Raw genomic sequence first — 19,619 nt, 5'->3', positions numbered from 1 at the left:
TCGAACGGCGGGCATGAAAAATGAGCCCTGATTTCTCTTATTTTATCGTGATGATCATTTCTCATTATGTAGGTGGGTGCCAACAGAATGTTTTCGCAATCGGAGAAGAAAACTGGTGATTGAAATTTCATGAGAAGATCCCGTCGCAACGAAAAACGCCTTTGTTTTAATTATTGCCACTTCTATTCACGTACCATCTCTGTGGCACTATCTACTCTACTTCGCGATAATACAAAACGAGCCGCCCTTCTGTGCACTTTTCGATGTCATCCGTCAGTCTCATCTGATGCGGGATCTCACACCGCACAGCAAAACTCCAGAATAGGACGGACAAGTGTAGTGTAAGCAGTCTCTTTAGAAGACCTGTGGCACTCTAAGTGTTCTGCCAATGAATCGCAGTCTTTGGCTGGCTCTACATACAACATTATCTATGTGATCGTTCCAATTTAGTGTATTTGTAATTGTAATCCCTAAGTATTTAGTCGAATTTACAGCCTTCAGATTTGTGTGACTTATCTCGTAATCGAAATTTAGCAGATTTCTTTTAGTAATCCTGTAAATAACTTCACACTTTTCTTTATTCAGGGTCAATTGCCACTTCTCACACCATACAGATATCTTATCTAAATCATTTTGCAGTTCGTTTTGGTCATCTGATGACTTAACAAGACGGTAAATGACAGCAACATCTGCAAACAATCTAAGACGGTTACTGATTTTGTCTCCTATGTCGTTATTATAGATAAGAAACGACAGAGAGCCTATAACATTTCCTTGGGGAACGCCGGATATTATTCCTGTTTTAGTCGATGACTTTCCGTCTATTACTACGAACTGTGACCTTTCTGACAGGAAATCACGAATCCAGCCGCACAACTGAGGCGATACTCCGTAGGCACGCAGTTTGGTTAGAAAACGTTTGTGAGGAACGGTGTCTAAAGCCTTCTGGAAATCTAAAAATTCGGAATCAATTTGACATCCCCTGTCGATAGCAGTCATTACATCGTGAGTATAAAGAGCTAGTTGTGTTCCGGAAGAACGATATTTGCTGAATCCGTGCTGAGTACGTGTCAATAAATCGTCTTCTTCGAGGTACTTCATAATGTTCGAATACAGTATATGTTCCAAAAACCTACTGCAAATCGACGTTAGTGATATGGGCCTCCTACTTCCCTTTTTGGGTATTGGTGTGACTTGAGCGATTTTCCAGTCTTTAGGTACGGATCTTTGTGTGAGCGAGCGGTTGTATATAATTGCTAAATATGGAGCTATTTTATCAGCATACTCTGAGAGGAACCTGGCTGGTATACAATCTGGACCGGAAGCCTTGCCTTTATTAAGTGATTTAAGCTGCTTTGCGACACCGAGGATACCTTTTTCTATGTTTCTCAAAATTTATATGGTTCAAATGGCTCTGAGCACTGTGGGACTTAACTTCTGAGGTCATCAGTCCCCCTAGAACTTAGAACTACTTAAACCTAACTAACCTAAGAACATCACACACATCCATGCCCGAAGCAGGATTCGAACCTGCGACCGTAGCGGTCGCGCGGTTCGAGACTGAAGCGCCTAGAACCGCTCGGCCACTTCGGCCGGCTATGTTTCTCATCTTGGCAGTTGTTCTTGAATGGAATTCAGGAATATTTGCTTCGTCTTCTTTGGTGAAGGAGTTTCGGAAAATCGTGTTTAATAACTCTGTTTAAGTGGCACTGTCATCAATGATTTCACCGTTGTTATCGCACAGTGAAGGTATTGATTGCGTCTTGCCACTGGTGTGCTTTATGTATGACCAGAATATCTTAGGTTTTTCTGCCGTATTTCGAGACGGAGTTTCCTTGTGGAAATTATTGAATGCGTCTCGCATTGAAGTACGTGCTATATTTCGAACTTCTGCAAAACATTGCCAGTCTTGGGGATTTTGCGTTCTTTTAAATTTGGCATGCTTTTTCCGCTGCTTCTGCAACAGCGATCTGACCCGTTTTGTGTACCACGGGGGATCAGTACCACCACTTATTAATTTATGTGGTATATATCTCTCAACTGCTGTCGAGACTATTTCTTTGAAATCATTCCACAACTTTTCTACGCTTACATGATCAGATCGGAAGGAGTGCAGAATGTCTCTTAAAAAGGCATTAAGAGCATTTTTATTAGCTTTTATTTAAATAGATATACTTTGCGTTTCTTTTTGATGGTTGTAGGAGTTGTGGTATTCAGCCTATCAGCTACTGCCTTGTGGTCGCTAATCCCTGAATTCGTCACGATACTGACTATTTGTCCAAGGTTATTTGTTGCTAAGAGGTCAGCCATTTACGCTTTGAGTAGGCTCATGAACTAATTGTTCAAAATAATTTTCTGAAAAAGCAACCAGTACAATTTCGGATGACGATTTATGCCTGCCGCCGGCTTTAAACGTATAATTTTTCCAACATATCGAGGTTAGATTGAAGTCACGACTTACTATAATTGTATGAGCGAGGTACCTCTTTGAAGTGAGACTCAAGTTTTCTTTGAACTGTTCAGCAGCTATATCTTCTGAGTCGGGGGTCGGTAAAACGATCCAATTAATAGTTTAGTGTGATTGTCAAGTATAACCTCTACAAATACTATTTCGTAGGAACTACCTACTTCAATTTCACTACAAGGCAAACTACTACTGACATCAATAAATACTCTACCACCAGTTATATTTATCCTTTCTGAACACTGTTAGATCGTTAGAAAATATTTCTGCTGAGCTAATTTCCAGCTTTAGCCAGCTTTCTGTACCTATAACTATTTGAGCTTCAGTGCTTTCTATTAGGGCTTGGAGGTCTGGTTCTTTCCCAGCACAGCTACGACAATTTACAACTACAATACCGATCGTTTCTACAACTAACTTACTGTGTATTACTTGCCCCGTTTTAGACGGACGCCCTTTCTGTGGTTCCCTGAGGCCGTCTAACCTAAAAAGAATTACTGTGAAGGTGGTTCGATGAACACCCTGCCAGACACTTAAATGTGATTTGCAGAGTATGCCTGCAGATTTAGATGAAGCCGTACTCTACAAAGGTCCCAGAGGCCCGTCCGTATTCACATAACAGGATATGTATGAATTTAAATGTATTGTTTGAATGTCTGCCTGTTCGTGATGGTTTTCCTTTCTTTTCCAGAAGAGAAGAAAAAGCCGCGGCCTAATGTGCTGGAACTGAAGGAGCGAATACAGGTAAGGCACTGCTTGCTTTCATTTTCCTCGTACACTACTACTTTCAACGTCTTTTAGCTGGCGTGTTAGCTATAGGAACAACGTTATTTACCCAATAAAGGGCTGTTGTAACCTTAAATTATCAGTTTCTTTATAAACGATCACATCGTGTGTGACAAATAATCTGAACAGTTGTTTCTCACATTTAGATACATGCGGTGTGTTTCGAATAACATAGACGTCGCTGTCAGAAATTCTCTGGTGATAGTTTACGAATAACTATCATTAGTGATGGTGTGCTGTACACTACTTAGGATAAACGACAGAAATTAACATCTTACAAACTTAGCAGGAGGTACTTTGTTTAGAAAGTAGTTGGTGACTGTAAAGGTGGATGCTACTTAACAGTTCCATGTGTACTGCCGCCTGCTTAACACTTGCATGAGTAAATTGATAACTGACAGACAATAAGTTCTTTACCTAATGTAAAGATGGAAGTTATTAATAAGGAACATAGTTACATGTAATGCTAAAATTGGAGATCTCCAGTAACTGAATAGGGATACTTGGGTACTTCATGGAAAACGTGGGTAATAATTAATGCTTCGTAGTGAATTTTAATTAGCTTAATTTGTCTGTAGGCGCTTTAAAAGGGTTTTTTTACTGAAAAGTGGAACTCCACCCTGATTGCTAAACAAGGATACTAAACCTAATCTGAAATTCTTTCTGTACTTGAATGCATTTCACCTACAGCCGAATTTTGTTGTTAGTAACAAATGCCGCGAGAGAGTAAGTACAGAGCGAAATACAAAAGAAAATCGTGGGTCATTACGGAGACACACGAAGGATTACATACCTTATTTGATGCAGTACTCACATCATAAACATTTTCAAGATAAATGTTCATTGATTTAGGATGTATTGCAGCAACAGGTAATACCATAAGGCGCATTTACGTGTAAGTGTGTAGTATTTCTGCCAGTTTACAACAAAATGTCTCTGGCCCCGATCACGTCCCGACGTGATTATGGTTGCCAAGTTTACGGCTAAGCAGCACGATCAGCTCTGAAACTGTTAGAACCAGTCCATCACTGTGAAGTAAGACTAGATACTACACCTTACAGACAAGTCCTATAGACAGTCTCCTCCACAATCCGACAATTTCCTAATTGTTCAAGTTAACAAATTACGTCTGCAGGGGAGATCGACTCCCTGATACTTGCCCTCGGTTGGGATTACCAGTTGGAATTGCCTGAAGACCCATCTTGTGAGGTCCTGTCACCGGCTTAGAACAAAGGTGTGACCTGGACAGCGCAATCATGACGTAAACGACGATGTGGACTGAGGTCTGCCAAGTTACCTTTAACGGTGTGTGAGGGACAAAGTTTTCCAGGATGCTTACCACAGGTGATTCTGGAATGGATAGGAGAAATTATTAGCTTCGTGCGAAGCGAATAAGATTGTAAGAACTTCAGGATTCAATTTAGGAGCAATGTATGTATTTCCTGATAGTTCAAATTTATTCGAAAAGGTGCCTTAAAGTGGCTTGATATCTTTGCACATCAACGATTACACCCTGTCATTCTATATGTTAGCCCTTTCCAGCAACTTCCGATTCCGGTATTCTACCTTTTGTTTCGAAGACAAGTGCAAACTCATTACGATAGTACTAAGTCAGATATTTTAACGAAGATTGGAGACAAGCTCGGGACAGTATTTGTTTCTTCCTACATTCTGACACCCAGAAAGTATAGAATTACTTGTCGCGACTATAAGCAATCACTCACGATGGGAAACAAGTGCAAGACAATGCTGTAAATGTGAAAGCCTGCGTGGCTCCTTCCTCAGCAACCCACATTCTTCACCCTACTAGCAGCCGCTGTGGGAAGTGACGTCAAACTGACGTGTCAGTCGATGCGACAGACGCCATATTGATTTCATCTCGTTTTGCTATTTTGTATTATCACTTGCAGTATGCCGATTCAAGGCAACGGTCCATTGAAGATTTATCACAAACATGGCACCCTCTGTGCGAAATATTATAATTAAATGTCAATGACCCATTTGGGGTAAAAGTTTCAAGAGATCGTAAGATCAATAATGAGTCGGTTATTGCGTGGATTCATCTTGGCCGAGTGGTTAGAACCCGAAGGAAGTATGTTTAAATCCAGCTGTATGCTACTATTTTTGTTTTGTTTTTCCTCTTCGCCTTTTGTAACAGATTCTTGGATAAACAATTACATTTCAACTCGTCCAGTGTGAAGCTAACATGCCGTATATGTTTGTTTCCGTATTTACACCAGCTTATTGCGAAAATACGCAGTTTTAGTGATACACTGCATTAAAGATCTCTCCAAACTGCATCATTTTTACTGAGGTTTGTTCTGCTAAAGTGTTCAGAAATGTATGTAAATCTGATACGTGTGGAGTTAGTGCACTTAGCACCAAATTGCAGTTCCAGCTTAGCACTGATCATACGTAGGTTGACATTATTTGCTGGTTGTCATTGCAACTGAGGAGGAAATTTAAAACCAGAACATGAATTAGTGACGACCAACATATCCTGAAGAACGACTAGCACTAACACTCTTATTAAGTATTAGTTTAACTGGAGACTTTTCCATTCGTGATGATTTTGGATTTCATTAGTTACTATATATACAAGGCAATCCCTGATGCCTGCCATAACATATGTGAAGCACTTCAAGGATTTCATAAAGTACATGTAAGGAAGATGTCAATAAAATATGATTAACCTTCAGGGTTTCACTTCAAAATAACACATATGATACCTGTACAATGTTTGGTTCTTATTGCACAAGAACCAAACAATCTACAGATATCATACATATGTCATTTTGAAGAGGAATACTGAAAGTTTTTTTTTCATGTATACCGTCACAGCATAGTTTGTTAACTTGCGAATAGTCAGCGCTAGTAGCAAATATGGCGAGTTCAGGTGCGGAGCGAGTTTTCTGTGTGTTAGAGTTCGACAAGCACAAGTGTGCTATAGCTGTTCAACGGGTGTTTAGAGCTAAGTACGGTAAGAAGCCACCAACAAGGAAGGCCACTTACCACTGGCACAACAAATTCGTTACGATGGGTTGCTTGACTGGCAAAGAGAAGCACACGTCCCAGTGTGAATGAAGTGAATGTGGAGCGCGTACGAAAGACATTCATAAAGGAGTCCAAAGAAATCGGTGCGTCGTGCATCCCATAACTCGAAATGGCTGCAGTGACAGTGTGGAAAGTCCTGCGGCAGAAGCTGTGTACGAAACCATTCAAATTGGAGCTAGTGCTGAAGCTCAATGACGACGACAAAATATGCGTTTTGAGTTTTGTTGCAACAATTGAATGAGGAGTAATTTTTAGTGACGAGGCCACTTTTTACACTTACGGGAAAGCGAACAGGCATAATTGTCCAATCTGGCGTACAAAGCATCCACAGTAATGCACTGAATTTGATCGTGATTCCCCAAAGATAAATGTTTTTTTGTGCCTTGTCACGTCGAAAATTGTACGGGCCATTCTTCTTCGCCGGGAGCATTGTCACTGGATATTCCTACTTGGACATGCTGCAGCAATGGCTGATGCCTCAAATGAAATCACTCTCCGTTCATGTCTCAGCAGGATGGGGCTCCACCCCATTTTCATCGTGACATTCATGGGTACCTGAACACGAAGCTGCCACATAGATGGACCGGCCGTGCTACAGAAGGGGACAGCTGTTTCATGAAAAGGCCTCCCCGATCAGCAGATCTCACTCCGTGTGACTTTTTTCTGTGGGGATACATTAAAGATCTGGTGTATGCACCGCCTCTACCACATGATGTAACAGAGCTCCGGGAGAGAATACGGAAAGCAATTGCCACAGTCGACGATGCCATGCTGGGACAGGTATGGCAAGAATTCGATTCCTGTACTAACGTCTTCTGGGTCACTCATAGTTCGCATATCGAATATCTGAAAAAAAAACCTTTAAGAGTTTCTCTTCGAAATGCAATATGTATGACATCTGTACAATGTTTAGTCCTTCTGCAATAAATAATTGAAATTGTTCCCGGAGTGTATGTACACCCTGTATATACACAACCTGTCACACATATCACTTGATAAAATCTGCTATATACTTTATTAGAGGGCAGATAGTGTGATCCTAGGAAGCCCATTTTTATTTATCATTAAAAATCTCTAACATCAGCGATGTAATTACGGATTGCACGAACATAAGCATCGAGAATGATAGGGGCTTTCGTATAATTTTAATCATCAGCGTAATAGGTATATAATCGTACTTGTTTACATTCTCAGAAACTTATCGTGCATTTCAAATGGTTCAAATGGCTCTGAGCACTATGGGACTTAACATCTGAGGTCATAAGTCCCCTAGAACGTGGAACTACTTAAACCTAGCTAACCTAAGGACATCACACATATCCATGCCCGAGGCAGGATTCGAGCCTGCGACCATAGCGGTCGCGCGGTTCCAGACTGAAGCGCCTAGAACGGCTCGGCCACTCCGGCAGGCTTTATCGTGCATTTCCTGTGTCATGTAAGCATGTGCTTTTATACTCCGTTTCCACGGTGCAAGATTCTATAATGAAATTTATCGTCTTTCTCACGTCCCCAATTGGACCAAATTTCTGTGAGTGAAATACAGGGTTATTACAAATGATTGAAGCGATTTCACAGCTCTACAATAACTTTATTATTTGAGATATTTTCACAATGCTTTGCACACACATACAAAAACTCAAAAAGTTTTTTTAGGCATTCACAAATGTTCGATATGCGCCCCTTTAGTGATTCGGCAGACATCAAGCCGATAATCAAGTTCCTCCCACACTCGGCGCAGCATGTCCCCATCAATGAGTTCGAAAGCATCATTGATGCGAACTCGTAGTTCTGGCACGTTTCTAGGTAGAAGAGGTTTAAACACTGAATCTTTCACATAATCCCACAGAAAGAAATCGCATGGGGTTAAGTCGGGAGAGCGTGGAGGCCATGACATGAATTGCTGATCATGATCTCCACCGCGCCGAAAATTCAAAGCGTTTGACTTTGTCATCGGGTGTCAGGGCTTGTAGCAATTGTAAACGGTAAGGCTTCTGCTTTAGCCTTTTCCGTAAGATTTTCCAAACCGTCGGCTGTGGTACGTTTAGCTCCCTGCTTGCTTTATTCGTCGACTTCCGCGGGCTACGCGTTAAACTTGCCCGCACGCGTTCAACCGTTTCTTCGCTCACTGCAGGCCGACCCGTTGATTTCCCCTTACAGAGGCATCCAGAAGCTTTAAACTGCGCATACCATCGCCGAATGGAGTTAGCAGTTGGTGGATCTTTGTTGAACTTCGTCCTGAAGTGTCGTTGCACTGTTATGACTGACTGATGTGAGTGCATTTCAAGGACGACATACGCTTTCTCGGCTCCTGTCGCCATTTTGTCTCACTGCGCTCTCGAGCGCTCTGGCAGCAGAAACCTGAAGTGCGGCTTCAGCCGAACAAAACTTTGAGTTTTTCTACGTATCTGTAGTGCGTCGTGACCATATGCCAATGAATGGAGCTACAGTGAATTTATGAAATCGCTTCAATCATTTGTAATAGCCCTGTAGTTAGTCCTCAGTTTCAGGGGTACCTCTCACCCACGGGGCATAGTGGTGTCAGTATCACGCTCAGTTTACTCGAAATGTACTGCTGGACACGCACACGTCATTTTGACGTAAGATCCGAGTCTACTCTCCAGAACTGCGCGGGCTTTAAGCTCATGTAGACGATGTTTGTTCCCCTTTACATTAAAAACACACAGAAAATGCTAACTATTAACCGTTGCTAGTGCTAGGACAGACTCTACAGAGCTTGTTCCGCATTAACAAGCAGGAAAGAGCTGTCGCTTGACACTTACCGAAAATTCAATTGTCCTTCAGATTTGCGTAGATCCAGCAGCATCAAACTTCTCCCAGCTGCTTCCTGGTAATCACTATCTTCAGCACCTGCACTGGCCGTTTATACACAGGTTTTTTAGGGGCTTCCGTGCAAGTTTTTCCCATAGTTGTGTTTTTTCAAACGAAGGTTTTCCTAAAGATGCTTCAAGAACCTTTCTGAAGGTTGTCGAACATGCTGGCCGTATACCAGCGTCTGCTGGTCCCGTTAGTGCCAGAGGGTGTTGTCCTCGCCTAGGCATTACAGCACCGCCGCTTCCTCAGCAGGTTTTTAACATATCTGACTTCTTCATACGGAACGCTGGCCCACATTCTGATGTCCGCCCGTGACACCAAGCTTTGTGCATCGTTTACGCTGAAGTGATAGTCAAGGGACAGCGATATGCACGAATACAGGCACCAGCAGTATTCATGTACACAAGGTATAAAATGGCAGTACATTGCCGGAGCTGTCATTTGTACTTAGGTAAGTCATGTGACAAGATTTCTGATTATAGCCGCATGATGGGGATTAAGATTTTGAATGCGGAATGGTAGTTGGAGCTAGATGCATGGGACATTCCATTTCGGAACTTGTTACGGAATTCAGTATTCCGAGAGCCATAATGTCAAGAGTGTGCCGAGAATGCCAAACTTCAGACATTACCTCTCACAACGGACAACGCAGTAGCCGACGACCTTCACTTAACGGCAGAGAGCAGTCGTGGTTGCGTAGAGTTGCCAGTGCTAACAGACAAGCAACACTGCGTAAAGTAACGGCAGAAATCAATGTGGGACGTACGACGAACGTATCCATTAGGACAGTGCTGCGAATTTAGCATTAATGGGCTATGGCACCGGGCGACCGAAGCGGGTGCCTTTGCTAAGGTCATGAAGTTGCCTGCAACGCCTCTCCTGGGCATGTGGCCATATTGTTTGGAACATAGACGACTGAAAATCCGTGGCCCGGTCAGACGAGTCCAGATTTCAGTTGGTAAGAGCTGATGGTAGGGTTAGTGTGGTGCAGGCCCCAAGAAGCCATGGACCCAATCTGCCAACAAGGCATTGTTCAAGCTGGTGGTGGCTCCACAATGGTGTGGGCTGTGTTTACCTGTAATGAATTGGGTCTTCTCATCCAACTGAACCGATCTTTGACAGGGAATGGCTACGTTCGGCTACTCTGAAGCCGTTTGCAGCCCTTCATGTACTTTGTTTTCAAACAGTGATGGAATTTTTGTGCATGACAGTGTGCCACGTCAGCGGGCCACAATTGTTAGCGAATGGTTTGAAAAACGTTCTGGACAACTCGAGCGAATGATTTGGCCTTCCAAGTCGAACATCGAACATTTATGGGACATAATCGAGAGGTCAGTTCGTTCACAAAATCCTGCACCGGCAACACTTTCGCACTTATGGACGGCTATAGAGGTGGCGTGGCTCAGTATTTCTGCATGGGACTTCGAAAGACTTTGAATCCATGCCACATAAGGTTGCTGCACTAAACCGGCAAGAAGCTGGTCTGACACCCTATTACGAGATATCCCATGACTTTTGACACCTCAGTGTAATGTATTACTCTATATAGTTCCTAATTTCCTGGCAGTCATGCCGCTTCCTACACCTAAGGTTACAGACACCCCCTTGAGTTTTCAGCGACTGTTCCTATCGGTTTTTCAGGAGTCTGTGCGATAACATCATAATCATTGATGGCACTAAAATCATGGATACGACCGGATGTGTAACTCTGCAGGCTTTTGATGGCCGATGTCATTAAAGGTATAATCCTCTAGTTTAAGCCGCAACTGTTTTAGCTTCTACACGATCGGCGTTTCAACCCCTCGACTGGTATCGTCTTCAGGATCTACTGCAGAGTGGCAAGGACCCGTGTGCGACTACTTATAAAAGGGTGTTTTTCCCTTTATGCTGAATTAATGTGGTTATTTGGTAATATTCCTCGCGGGTGCTGTAGGTGAGCCACCGTGATTTGATACAAACCGAAGCAGGCAGAGCAGGAGACGGGAGAAGTTTATCAAAATAATAGGTAGGTGCATAGGTTTGTGACGTTTTGTTTTGCGTGTTGGTATACCGGTCTCCGTGGGTTTATTTATCGATTGCCTTTTTTTCTTTGTAATTCACTTTTGCTGTTTGTGTTTACATAATGTCGTTTTGTCATTTGGAGATAGTGAGTGGAGGTATGGACGCTAGAAAACGGAGTGTCAAGTGGAGAAATCGGAACATTTCCGACTTACTTTTCTGTTTGAGTTCAATAGAACGGCTACAGCAGCAGAAGCAGCCAGAAAGATTTGAGCCCTGTGTAGGGATAATGCCACTGGGTAGAGAACGGCAAAAAAATAATAATTTTCTCGTTTTAAGGAGGATCGTTTCGACATTACTGACTCTCCACGTTTAGGAAGAAATTCGGGGACTGATAGAGACCGTTTAAATACATTAATCCACCGTGATCCACGTCAGTGTACCCGAGAACTTCGTTTAGTCCACCATCGCGCGACATTTGCATGCAATGGGGAAGGTTCAAAAATCGGGTGAATGGGTATTGCATGTTCCAAGTCAAAATCAGCGGGTGGAATCTCTCAACTGACGACGAGAAACGGTGTCTTCATGCTAACATAGAACAGCAACTCCCTGTACAAAGACCTGCACGTATCCACAAAATATAATGTTATGCATTTGGTGGGACAGCGACGGTGTGGCGTACTACGAATTGCTTCCCCTAGGGGTAGCCATCACTGCTGACATTATTGTCAGTAACTGAAAAGTGCTGCAAAGGCAGTGCAAGAACGAAGACCAGCAAGACTGCGTGAAGCGATACTATTCCACGATAACGCCCGCCCGCGTTCTACTAGACTGACGGAAGACTGTACTGGAGTTGGTTTGGGGAGTCATTCCGAACCCACCTTATTCACCTGATCTAGCGCCCGCAGATTTTCACCTTTCCCGTTCTCTGTCGAAAAGCCTTCGGGGAACTCTCTTTCCGGATGATAACGCACTCCGAACATGGCTTGACGAGTTCTTCGCCTCAAAACCGCGTGATTTCTACAGTCGCAGAATCGAAAAGTTACACTGGCGTTAGCAAATTGTTGTAAATAATGAAGCAGATTATATTGATGCTGACGAAGTCTCTGTTATGGGTATCTGTCTCGTTTAATCAACTGACGGAAAAACGCTACGAACTTAGGCATCAACGCAATACTGTGTGTCGTGGTCGTTGTTTGTATTCCTCCAGCACAGTGGCTACCTATTTACTTCCTTGAAGGCGTGGAAGCCACGAAGGTCGCAGCCTATATCAGTATTATCTATTGAAGTTAAGTCTGTTCTTGGAAATCTCAATCACTTCCCTGACTTTCCTACTGTATATATTGGTTTCCTTGGCCAGCACACGTGCGTTGTTGAAATCACTGTGTTTGCTGCAGTTCTTCTGATGTTCCGCTACGGCAGATTTCATACTTTGTTTCAATCGCGTGTGACGTTCTTTTACCATCCTTCGCACTCCGCCTATATTCACGCTGTCACCGCCACACGTCACTTCATACACTTCCGCAGTGTGGAAGTAATCGGGTGCGACCGTTTTGCGTCGGTAATGGTCTTTTAGTTTGTTCTAATTGAAAAATGTGGTTTGTATACCATTTCTCCGTAGAATTGTGACGAGGTCAGTAAATCAAGAAACGAATGATAATCTAACAGAGTGAGAAGGCAGTTCCTCGTCCCTATCATTATGATAATCATTACTGTTGCGTTTGAACGCCATGGATATGGCCTTCATTGTCTTTTTTAAGAAACCCAACTCAGATTTCCAGCTGCTATTCCCATTTGTGCGGAAGGCACGTGAAGACAATGTTGAACACTGCTTGCTTTCGGTGTGGGTGGTGGTGCGAGGTGCCATCTAAGTAGCTTCACATGACGAGCAAGTAATGGACTTTATGCATCGTGTTTGACTGGTATAAGCACAAACGAAACGGACGACTAGAGAAGAATGAAAGAAGCAAATAATGCTATTAAACACAGATCAGGAAGCTAATGATTTTCCCGATACAACTTATTACGTGAACGCCTTACAACATTCTCTGAGGATCAGACTGCAGATACGCACTTGAGGATACACACATTACAAAAAAATGCTCTACATGGGCACCGTTCGCGTGAACGCAGACTCCAGCACGTCTCCGCATAGAGAGCTGTACACGTTTAAAAATCCAAGGCGTTTTCCGAATGCGTCGGAAGCCATCCACAAAGGGTTCCCAGAGTTAGACACTATCGACAGGGTTGGAATGCAGCAATGGTTTTAAATATCCACGCACAAAAAATTCCAATTCGTTGAAGTTAGGGACCTGGGAGGCATGATGCTGGCGAACAACCGATAGAGTTGTTGTCGGTGAGTGGTGCTGCAACCACATGAAAGTGTACCAGTGCACTATCACGCATGTACCAGATGTGCATTCTTTCACCATAATGGAATCTCATCCGGAACGTAGTCTGACATTAACATTTTGTACCACTCGCATGATTACACTTATGCGACCTAAAAGTTTTATTATTCTTGAAGAATCAGGTATGCCAAGATCGCTGCTAGTAATATCTTTTATTACTGTTATCTGTTTCGACAGATTTATGCTGTCATTATAGGATATTGTAACATTATTACATGCATAAGCTTTTTACAACACTGAAAGTCACATAGCGATGTCACATTGTAATAAAATATGGCGAGGAACATCAGCAAATCACAAGTAAAATACCATACAATTAAAACATACAACACGTTGAGATGCTGTCCCAGCATACACTAAGCACTAAGTAAAACTACTACGGAAACTGAATCTGTAATAACACTAAGCAACACTCAAGGTCAGAGGGAGCGGGAGGATGAGATGGGCAGAGGGAGGGGGCAGGAGGAGATGAACAGACAGAAGGGGGAAGGAGGATATGAGGATGTACATCCTACACATATTTAGCAATTGAAAATCATTGCCGGGTTTGCGAGTAATATACAGGGTGTTACAAAAAGGTAGGGCCAAACTTTCAGGAAACATTCCTCACACACAAAGAAAGAAAATATGTTATGTGGACATGTGTCCGAAAACGCTTACTTTCCATGTTAGAGCTCATTTTATTACTTCTCTTCAAATCACATTAATCATGGGATGGAAACACAGCAACAGAACGTACCAGCGTGACTTCAAACACTTTGTTACAGGAAATGTTCAAAATGTCCTCCGTTAGCGAGGATACATGCATCCACCCTCCGTCGCATGGCATCCCTGATGCGCTGATGCAGCCCTGGAGAATGGCGTATTGTATCACAGCCGTCCACAATACAAGCACGAAAAGTCTCTACATTTGGTACCGGGGTTGCGTAGACAAGAGCTTTCAAATGCCCCCATAAATGGAAGTCAAGAGGGTTGAGGTCAGGAGAGCGTGGAGGCCATGGAATTGGTCCGCCTCTACCAATCCATCGGTCACCGAATCTGTTGTTGAGAAGCGTACGAACACTTCGACTGAAATGTGCAGGAGCTCCATCGTGCATGAACCTCATGTTGTGTCGTACTTGTAAAGGCACATGTTCTAGCAGCACAGGTAGAGTATCCCGTATGAAATCATGGCGGTGAATCGAGGAAGTGCAGTACATACTGACGAAACTAAAATGAGCCCTAACATGGAAATTAAGCGTTTACATGTCCACATAACATCTTTTCTTTATTTGTGTGTGAGGAATGTTTCCTGAAAGTTTGGCCGTACCTTTTTGTAATACCCTGTACATTTTGCATCTTCCTGCAGAGCTTCCTCCCATTTTTCCAAAAAATCCTAACATTTTCCATCATTTACAACGTCGAGTGCTTTTGCATGGTCGACAAATCCTATGAGCATGTTTTGATTTTTCTGGTCCTGCTTCCATTATCAATCGCAACGTCAGAACTGTCTCTCTGAAGCCCTTAACTTTTCCGAAAAGTTCTCAGTTTTCTTTTCTACGTTCTGTACGTTATGGAAAAGATATGTTACCATCACTACCATAGTTGAAATACTTCACTCATCGCTTCAGGGACTCTGCAACACACCAGCTTTCCTCGACTACAACCAACCATAATTTACACTTGCTTGGGTGAGGGGTGAGTAAGCATCACAGAACCACAGTCAATTTAGTCGACACGCTAGCTGTACAAATTAAAGAGTTGCACGAAAGACCGATACTTCTTACTTGTATACAGGGTTAATCAAAATGATCTAAACACTTCAACATGTTTACATGTATTGAAACATCAACTCAAGGTTTTCTGTGCGATGCTCGCAAACCCTCAGTGTGTGAATCGTTAGTCACACGGCACACGTCCATTCTGTGGTCAAATTCGGCCCACACTCGTCCTAAAGTGCCCGCATCGAACTCAGCCACAACTACCCTGATATGTACTCGTAAGTCAGCGATGTTGTGAGGAGATGGTGTGAAAAAGTGCTTTAATGTAACCTACCGGTAAAAACCACTCGGTGTCAGATCTTGAGAAACTAACGGGCAAGTGGGGGGAGGGGGGGGGGGGAGGAGGGAGGGAAGGCTGGAGATTTCCAGTTTTCGGACAACCGATCCATCGTCGTAGCAGCTCAGGATCAAGAACTCGAGAACGTCGTTGCGGAAGTGCAGTGGAGCACCTGTGTGTTGACACCACCCTCTTGCAATCGCAACATTAACTATACAAAATGCCTTCTCCGTCAATCTGGCAATCATTTAGCTGGCTATCAGAGTATCAGAAGAAAACTTCTTGAGTTACTGTTTCCATACATACAGGTAGAGTCAAGAAGGGCTTTACAACTTTGGAATTACAAAAAAATTGAGATAAATTACAGAATCGGTAGATATAGCAAACAACCTTAAGTCTGAGCCAAGTAGTACATTAGTACTCCAGTCTGACACCAGTAGCGTCAGCGTAGTGCAAAGATAAAATGGCTGCTTTCACTGGTATGGAGCGTGCGTGTTGTGTTTTGGTTTCGTGAAACGAACTCTGCAACAATTGTTCGTATGTTCCTCCCCTGCCAAACAATTTAACCGACGTGAAAAATAGAAATCTTTGCTGCCGTTGCACAAGCTACGCCTGATTTGCTGCAACGAGCGTGGGAGAAATTGCTTACCAGTGGGATGTTTGCCGCACCACAAATGGTAGTCACATCGAAGACACTTGACACTTTTATGTGCACCTTGAGGTTGGTTGCTACGAAATGACACACATACCAATTCCGTAAGTTATCTCAATAAATTTCTATAGCATTCCAAAGTTGAAAAGTCCTTTTTGATTCATTCTATATAATCATATAATACCTTACAACGAAACAAACATGTTTTATAACCACTTGAAAGTGTATAGATCATTCTGAATAACTCTGTTATTATGACAGCATTTTCATTCTGGCTTGGGTAGACCATGACATACTTTTTATACGAACATCAACATGTACACACTATAAGCCTCCGTACGGTTCGTGGCGGAGGGTGCTTGCTACCAATCTTGGCGAATTTCCTGCCAAAATGATTCGCGTGTTGAGCGAGGGAAAAATGGCTCTCTATAATCCATAGTACAGACCATATCTCTCTCCTTTTACTCTCACTATCTCTACTGCACTTACGCAAGACACAACTGGGACATTTGTCCATCGAATGCTGGTTCTCTAAATTTACCCAACAGGGTTTCTCGAATTCAAATCTTTTTTCTTCAAAAAAATTGCCACTTAAACTCCCTGAGCATATGTTACACTTCCGTATCGGCTATATCGACCTGCTCATACTGCCAACAGGTCTCAGAGTTCGATCGACGTCCGCTGTCACGTTTACTTGATAAGGGCTGCAAACCCTGGAGCAGTACTCACACTGGCGTATTCTGCTAGATTTACTTCGCAGATGCATAGCACTTTCTCAGGGCCCTTCCAGCAAGTCCACAAGTTCTATTCAAACTCCTTACTACACACTGTGCGTGTTGGATCTCATATGGTTTCCTAGTGTTACTGCGAAGAAACTTTCGATAACTGAAGAAATACTTTATTTCATCGACGAAAGTACTAGTACAAAACTGTTCCCGGAAATTCAGGAGTAAAGGAATATTTCACTTAGGAATGCAATAAATAGGAACTGGAGGGAAGCTAAGGTGAAATGGCCACAGAAAAAATGCGAAGAAATCTAAAAAGAAATGGTCGTCGGAAGTGCTGACTTAGCGCTCAGAAAAGTCGAAGCAACTGTTAGGTAAATTTAAAGTAGGGGCGTCAGCATTGAGTGCAATGGGAATTCTACTGTAAAGGGCAGAGGAAAGAGCTGACACGTGGAAAAAGTGCATCGAAGGTCTCTATGAGGTGGAGGACTTCTCTGGTGACCTGAGGAATGGTAGTCGATATAGAAGATGTAGGGGATTCAGTAACAGAGTTTAATAGAGCTTTGGAAGACTTGTGGCCGAATAAGGCAGAGCCGATAGATAGTATTACTTCATAATTTCTGATATTATTGGGAAACGTGGCAACGAACCTACTATTAAAGTTGATGGGTAGGATCTGTGCATCTCGAAACGTACAATTAGATTTTCGATTGTCATCCACGTAATTCTGAAGATAACGCCAAGTAATTGTGAGAGCTATCGCACAATCAGCTTAACAGCTTCCTATACGTCCAAACTGCTCAGAAGAATAATAGACAGAACAATGGATATGAAATTTGACCATCTCCTAGATGACAATCAGTTCGGCTTTCAGCAAGATAAAGGCATCAGGTAGGCATTTCTGACTTGAGATTGATAACGGGAGCAAGACGCAAGAAAATTATTATTAATCGTGTGGCAGTTAGACATTACTTTAAACAAACTAGTTCATTGAACCCTAGACAGTCGTGATGTAGCACAACACATCAATATGGCTCGCGCGCGTGTGTGCGAGTGCGTGCATGTGTGTTTAGGGCGTTAATTAGGTTTCCAATTCATAAAGTATACACCCAGTCAGTTGCTGATTTTTATTAATTTTTTTAAAATTTGAGCTAAGTTTCAGTGCAGCTAAGAACATATTCTTCTGAAGAACGAGGAGTTACCTCCTGTTTTTTTTTTTTTTTTTTTTTTTTTTTTTTTTTTTTTTTTTTTTTTTTTACAAGAAGTGATACCTTGCTCCAAATTATCGATATAAAATTATTTCAATTTCTAAATGGAAAATAAAACTATTATTTGTATTACGTTGTGTAAAACATGTTACATCGATCATGAGCTTTGGTGTTAAAGTCTCATACAGACATGATGGAAATCCATTAAATATAAGATTAGTAACAGGTGGGGCTATTAATCAGACGAACGCCAAACTAAGCACGTAGCGACTGGCTGCAGCGCTTATGTAGTCTAGCATTGAGCGCACCACATGTGCGCTGATGCCGTAATTTACACTCAATTATGTAATGACTTCTCCTCCAGCAACATACCGACGTAACATACAAAATAGTAGTCTAAATTTCTACCAAAATCAGTGAAACAATGGAATGAAATCGGATAAGAGTAACAGGAGTAAAATCCATAATCTCAAATTGGACAATCTCCCGCATATTTTCACAGTATAAAAAAAGAAGGAAAAAACTATATAACATGAAGGCACAAGTAGCCTATTTCTCTAATGAAAAATATACAAATTTTTAAGCTTTCAAAATGGCGTTACAGAAAGTAATTCCGTGTCCACTTGTGATAAAGTAGCTCTTCAAAGACGCAATGCCATCTCGTGAAAATAAAAGAAAGTATTAAGATATGTACGTGAGGAAAACAGTTCCGAAGAGGAAATGATGTTCATAAACAAAGTACCTTGACAAGATGTTATGGTTGAGAGCAACGGATTGAGACTTAAGAAAAGCATCTATTTCTCGATTGTAGCTATTCAAGAGGATGCCACCTTCCTTATCGCGTGTCTAAAAATCTCTCACTGTTAGAATATATCCAGCTACCATCCTTCCTTCGTATAGAATCTCGGTTTCTTCTAGTCCTTCCGGATTGTGACCTCACGTTAACGAGTGTTCGGTGAACGTAGAATTCTGAATATTGATAAGTTTTGTACCCAACAGGTGTTCTTTATATCTAACACTAAAAGCCCTCCCAGTTTGTCGGATATAAAATATTAGACATACATCTCATGTAATTAGTAGACAACTGAACTTCATAAGAAACCGTTCGTGGTTTTAAAATCAAGGGTTAAGTTTATCTGCAGGCTGTTTTTAGTAGAGAATGCTACGTTACAGGCATATTTTTAACCAGCAAACGTCTAATTCTTTAAGAGATACCGCCTATGAAAGGTACTGAAGTATACCTTTCAATTTCTCCCGTTTTTACAGTAGCCTAAAGTAATAAAGTTATTACTAGATTTCTTCTCAAAGATTTTTTGTACTGTAGATGGGTCGTATCCATTATTGCAAGTCGTAGTTTTAATTATATTTATCTCCTTCTTAATTTTTTTCCGGAGATAAAGCTATCTCGACTTATTGCTGAGTGAAAGACATTTTGTGGTATAATTTCATCCGTAC

At 42.1% G+C, this 19,619-nt stretch overlaps 1 protein-coding gene across 2 annotated transcripts in view; it reads left to right on the top strand.

The window, feature by feature from the left end:
* The window catches only part of LOC124776362 (sterol O-acyltransferase 2-like), a 171,273-nt gene that overhangs the window by 14,508 nt on the left and 137,146 nt on the right, over window positions 1–19,619 (top strand). For both annotated transcript variants that reach the window (XM_047251313.1, XM_047251314.1), the window contains exon 2: window positions 3,153–3,205. In XM_047251313.1, coding sequence (XP_047107269.1) covers window positions 3,153–3,205 — 53 coding nt within the window. The remainder of the gene's footprint in view (window positions 1–3,152; window positions 3,206–19,619) is intronic.

Source organism: Schistocerca piceifrons, chromosome 2, assembly GCF_021461385.2.
Source record: "Schistocerca piceifrons isolate TAMUIC-IGC-003096 chromosome 2, iqSchPice1.1, whole genome shotgun sequence".
Classification (NCBI taxonomy): domain Eukaryota; kingdom Metazoa; phylum Arthropoda; class Insecta; order Orthoptera; family Acrididae; genus Schistocerca; species Schistocerca piceifrons.
The sequence above is the reverse complement of the archived record's forward strand: the minus strand, read 5'-3'. Positions and strand labels throughout refer to the sequence as shown.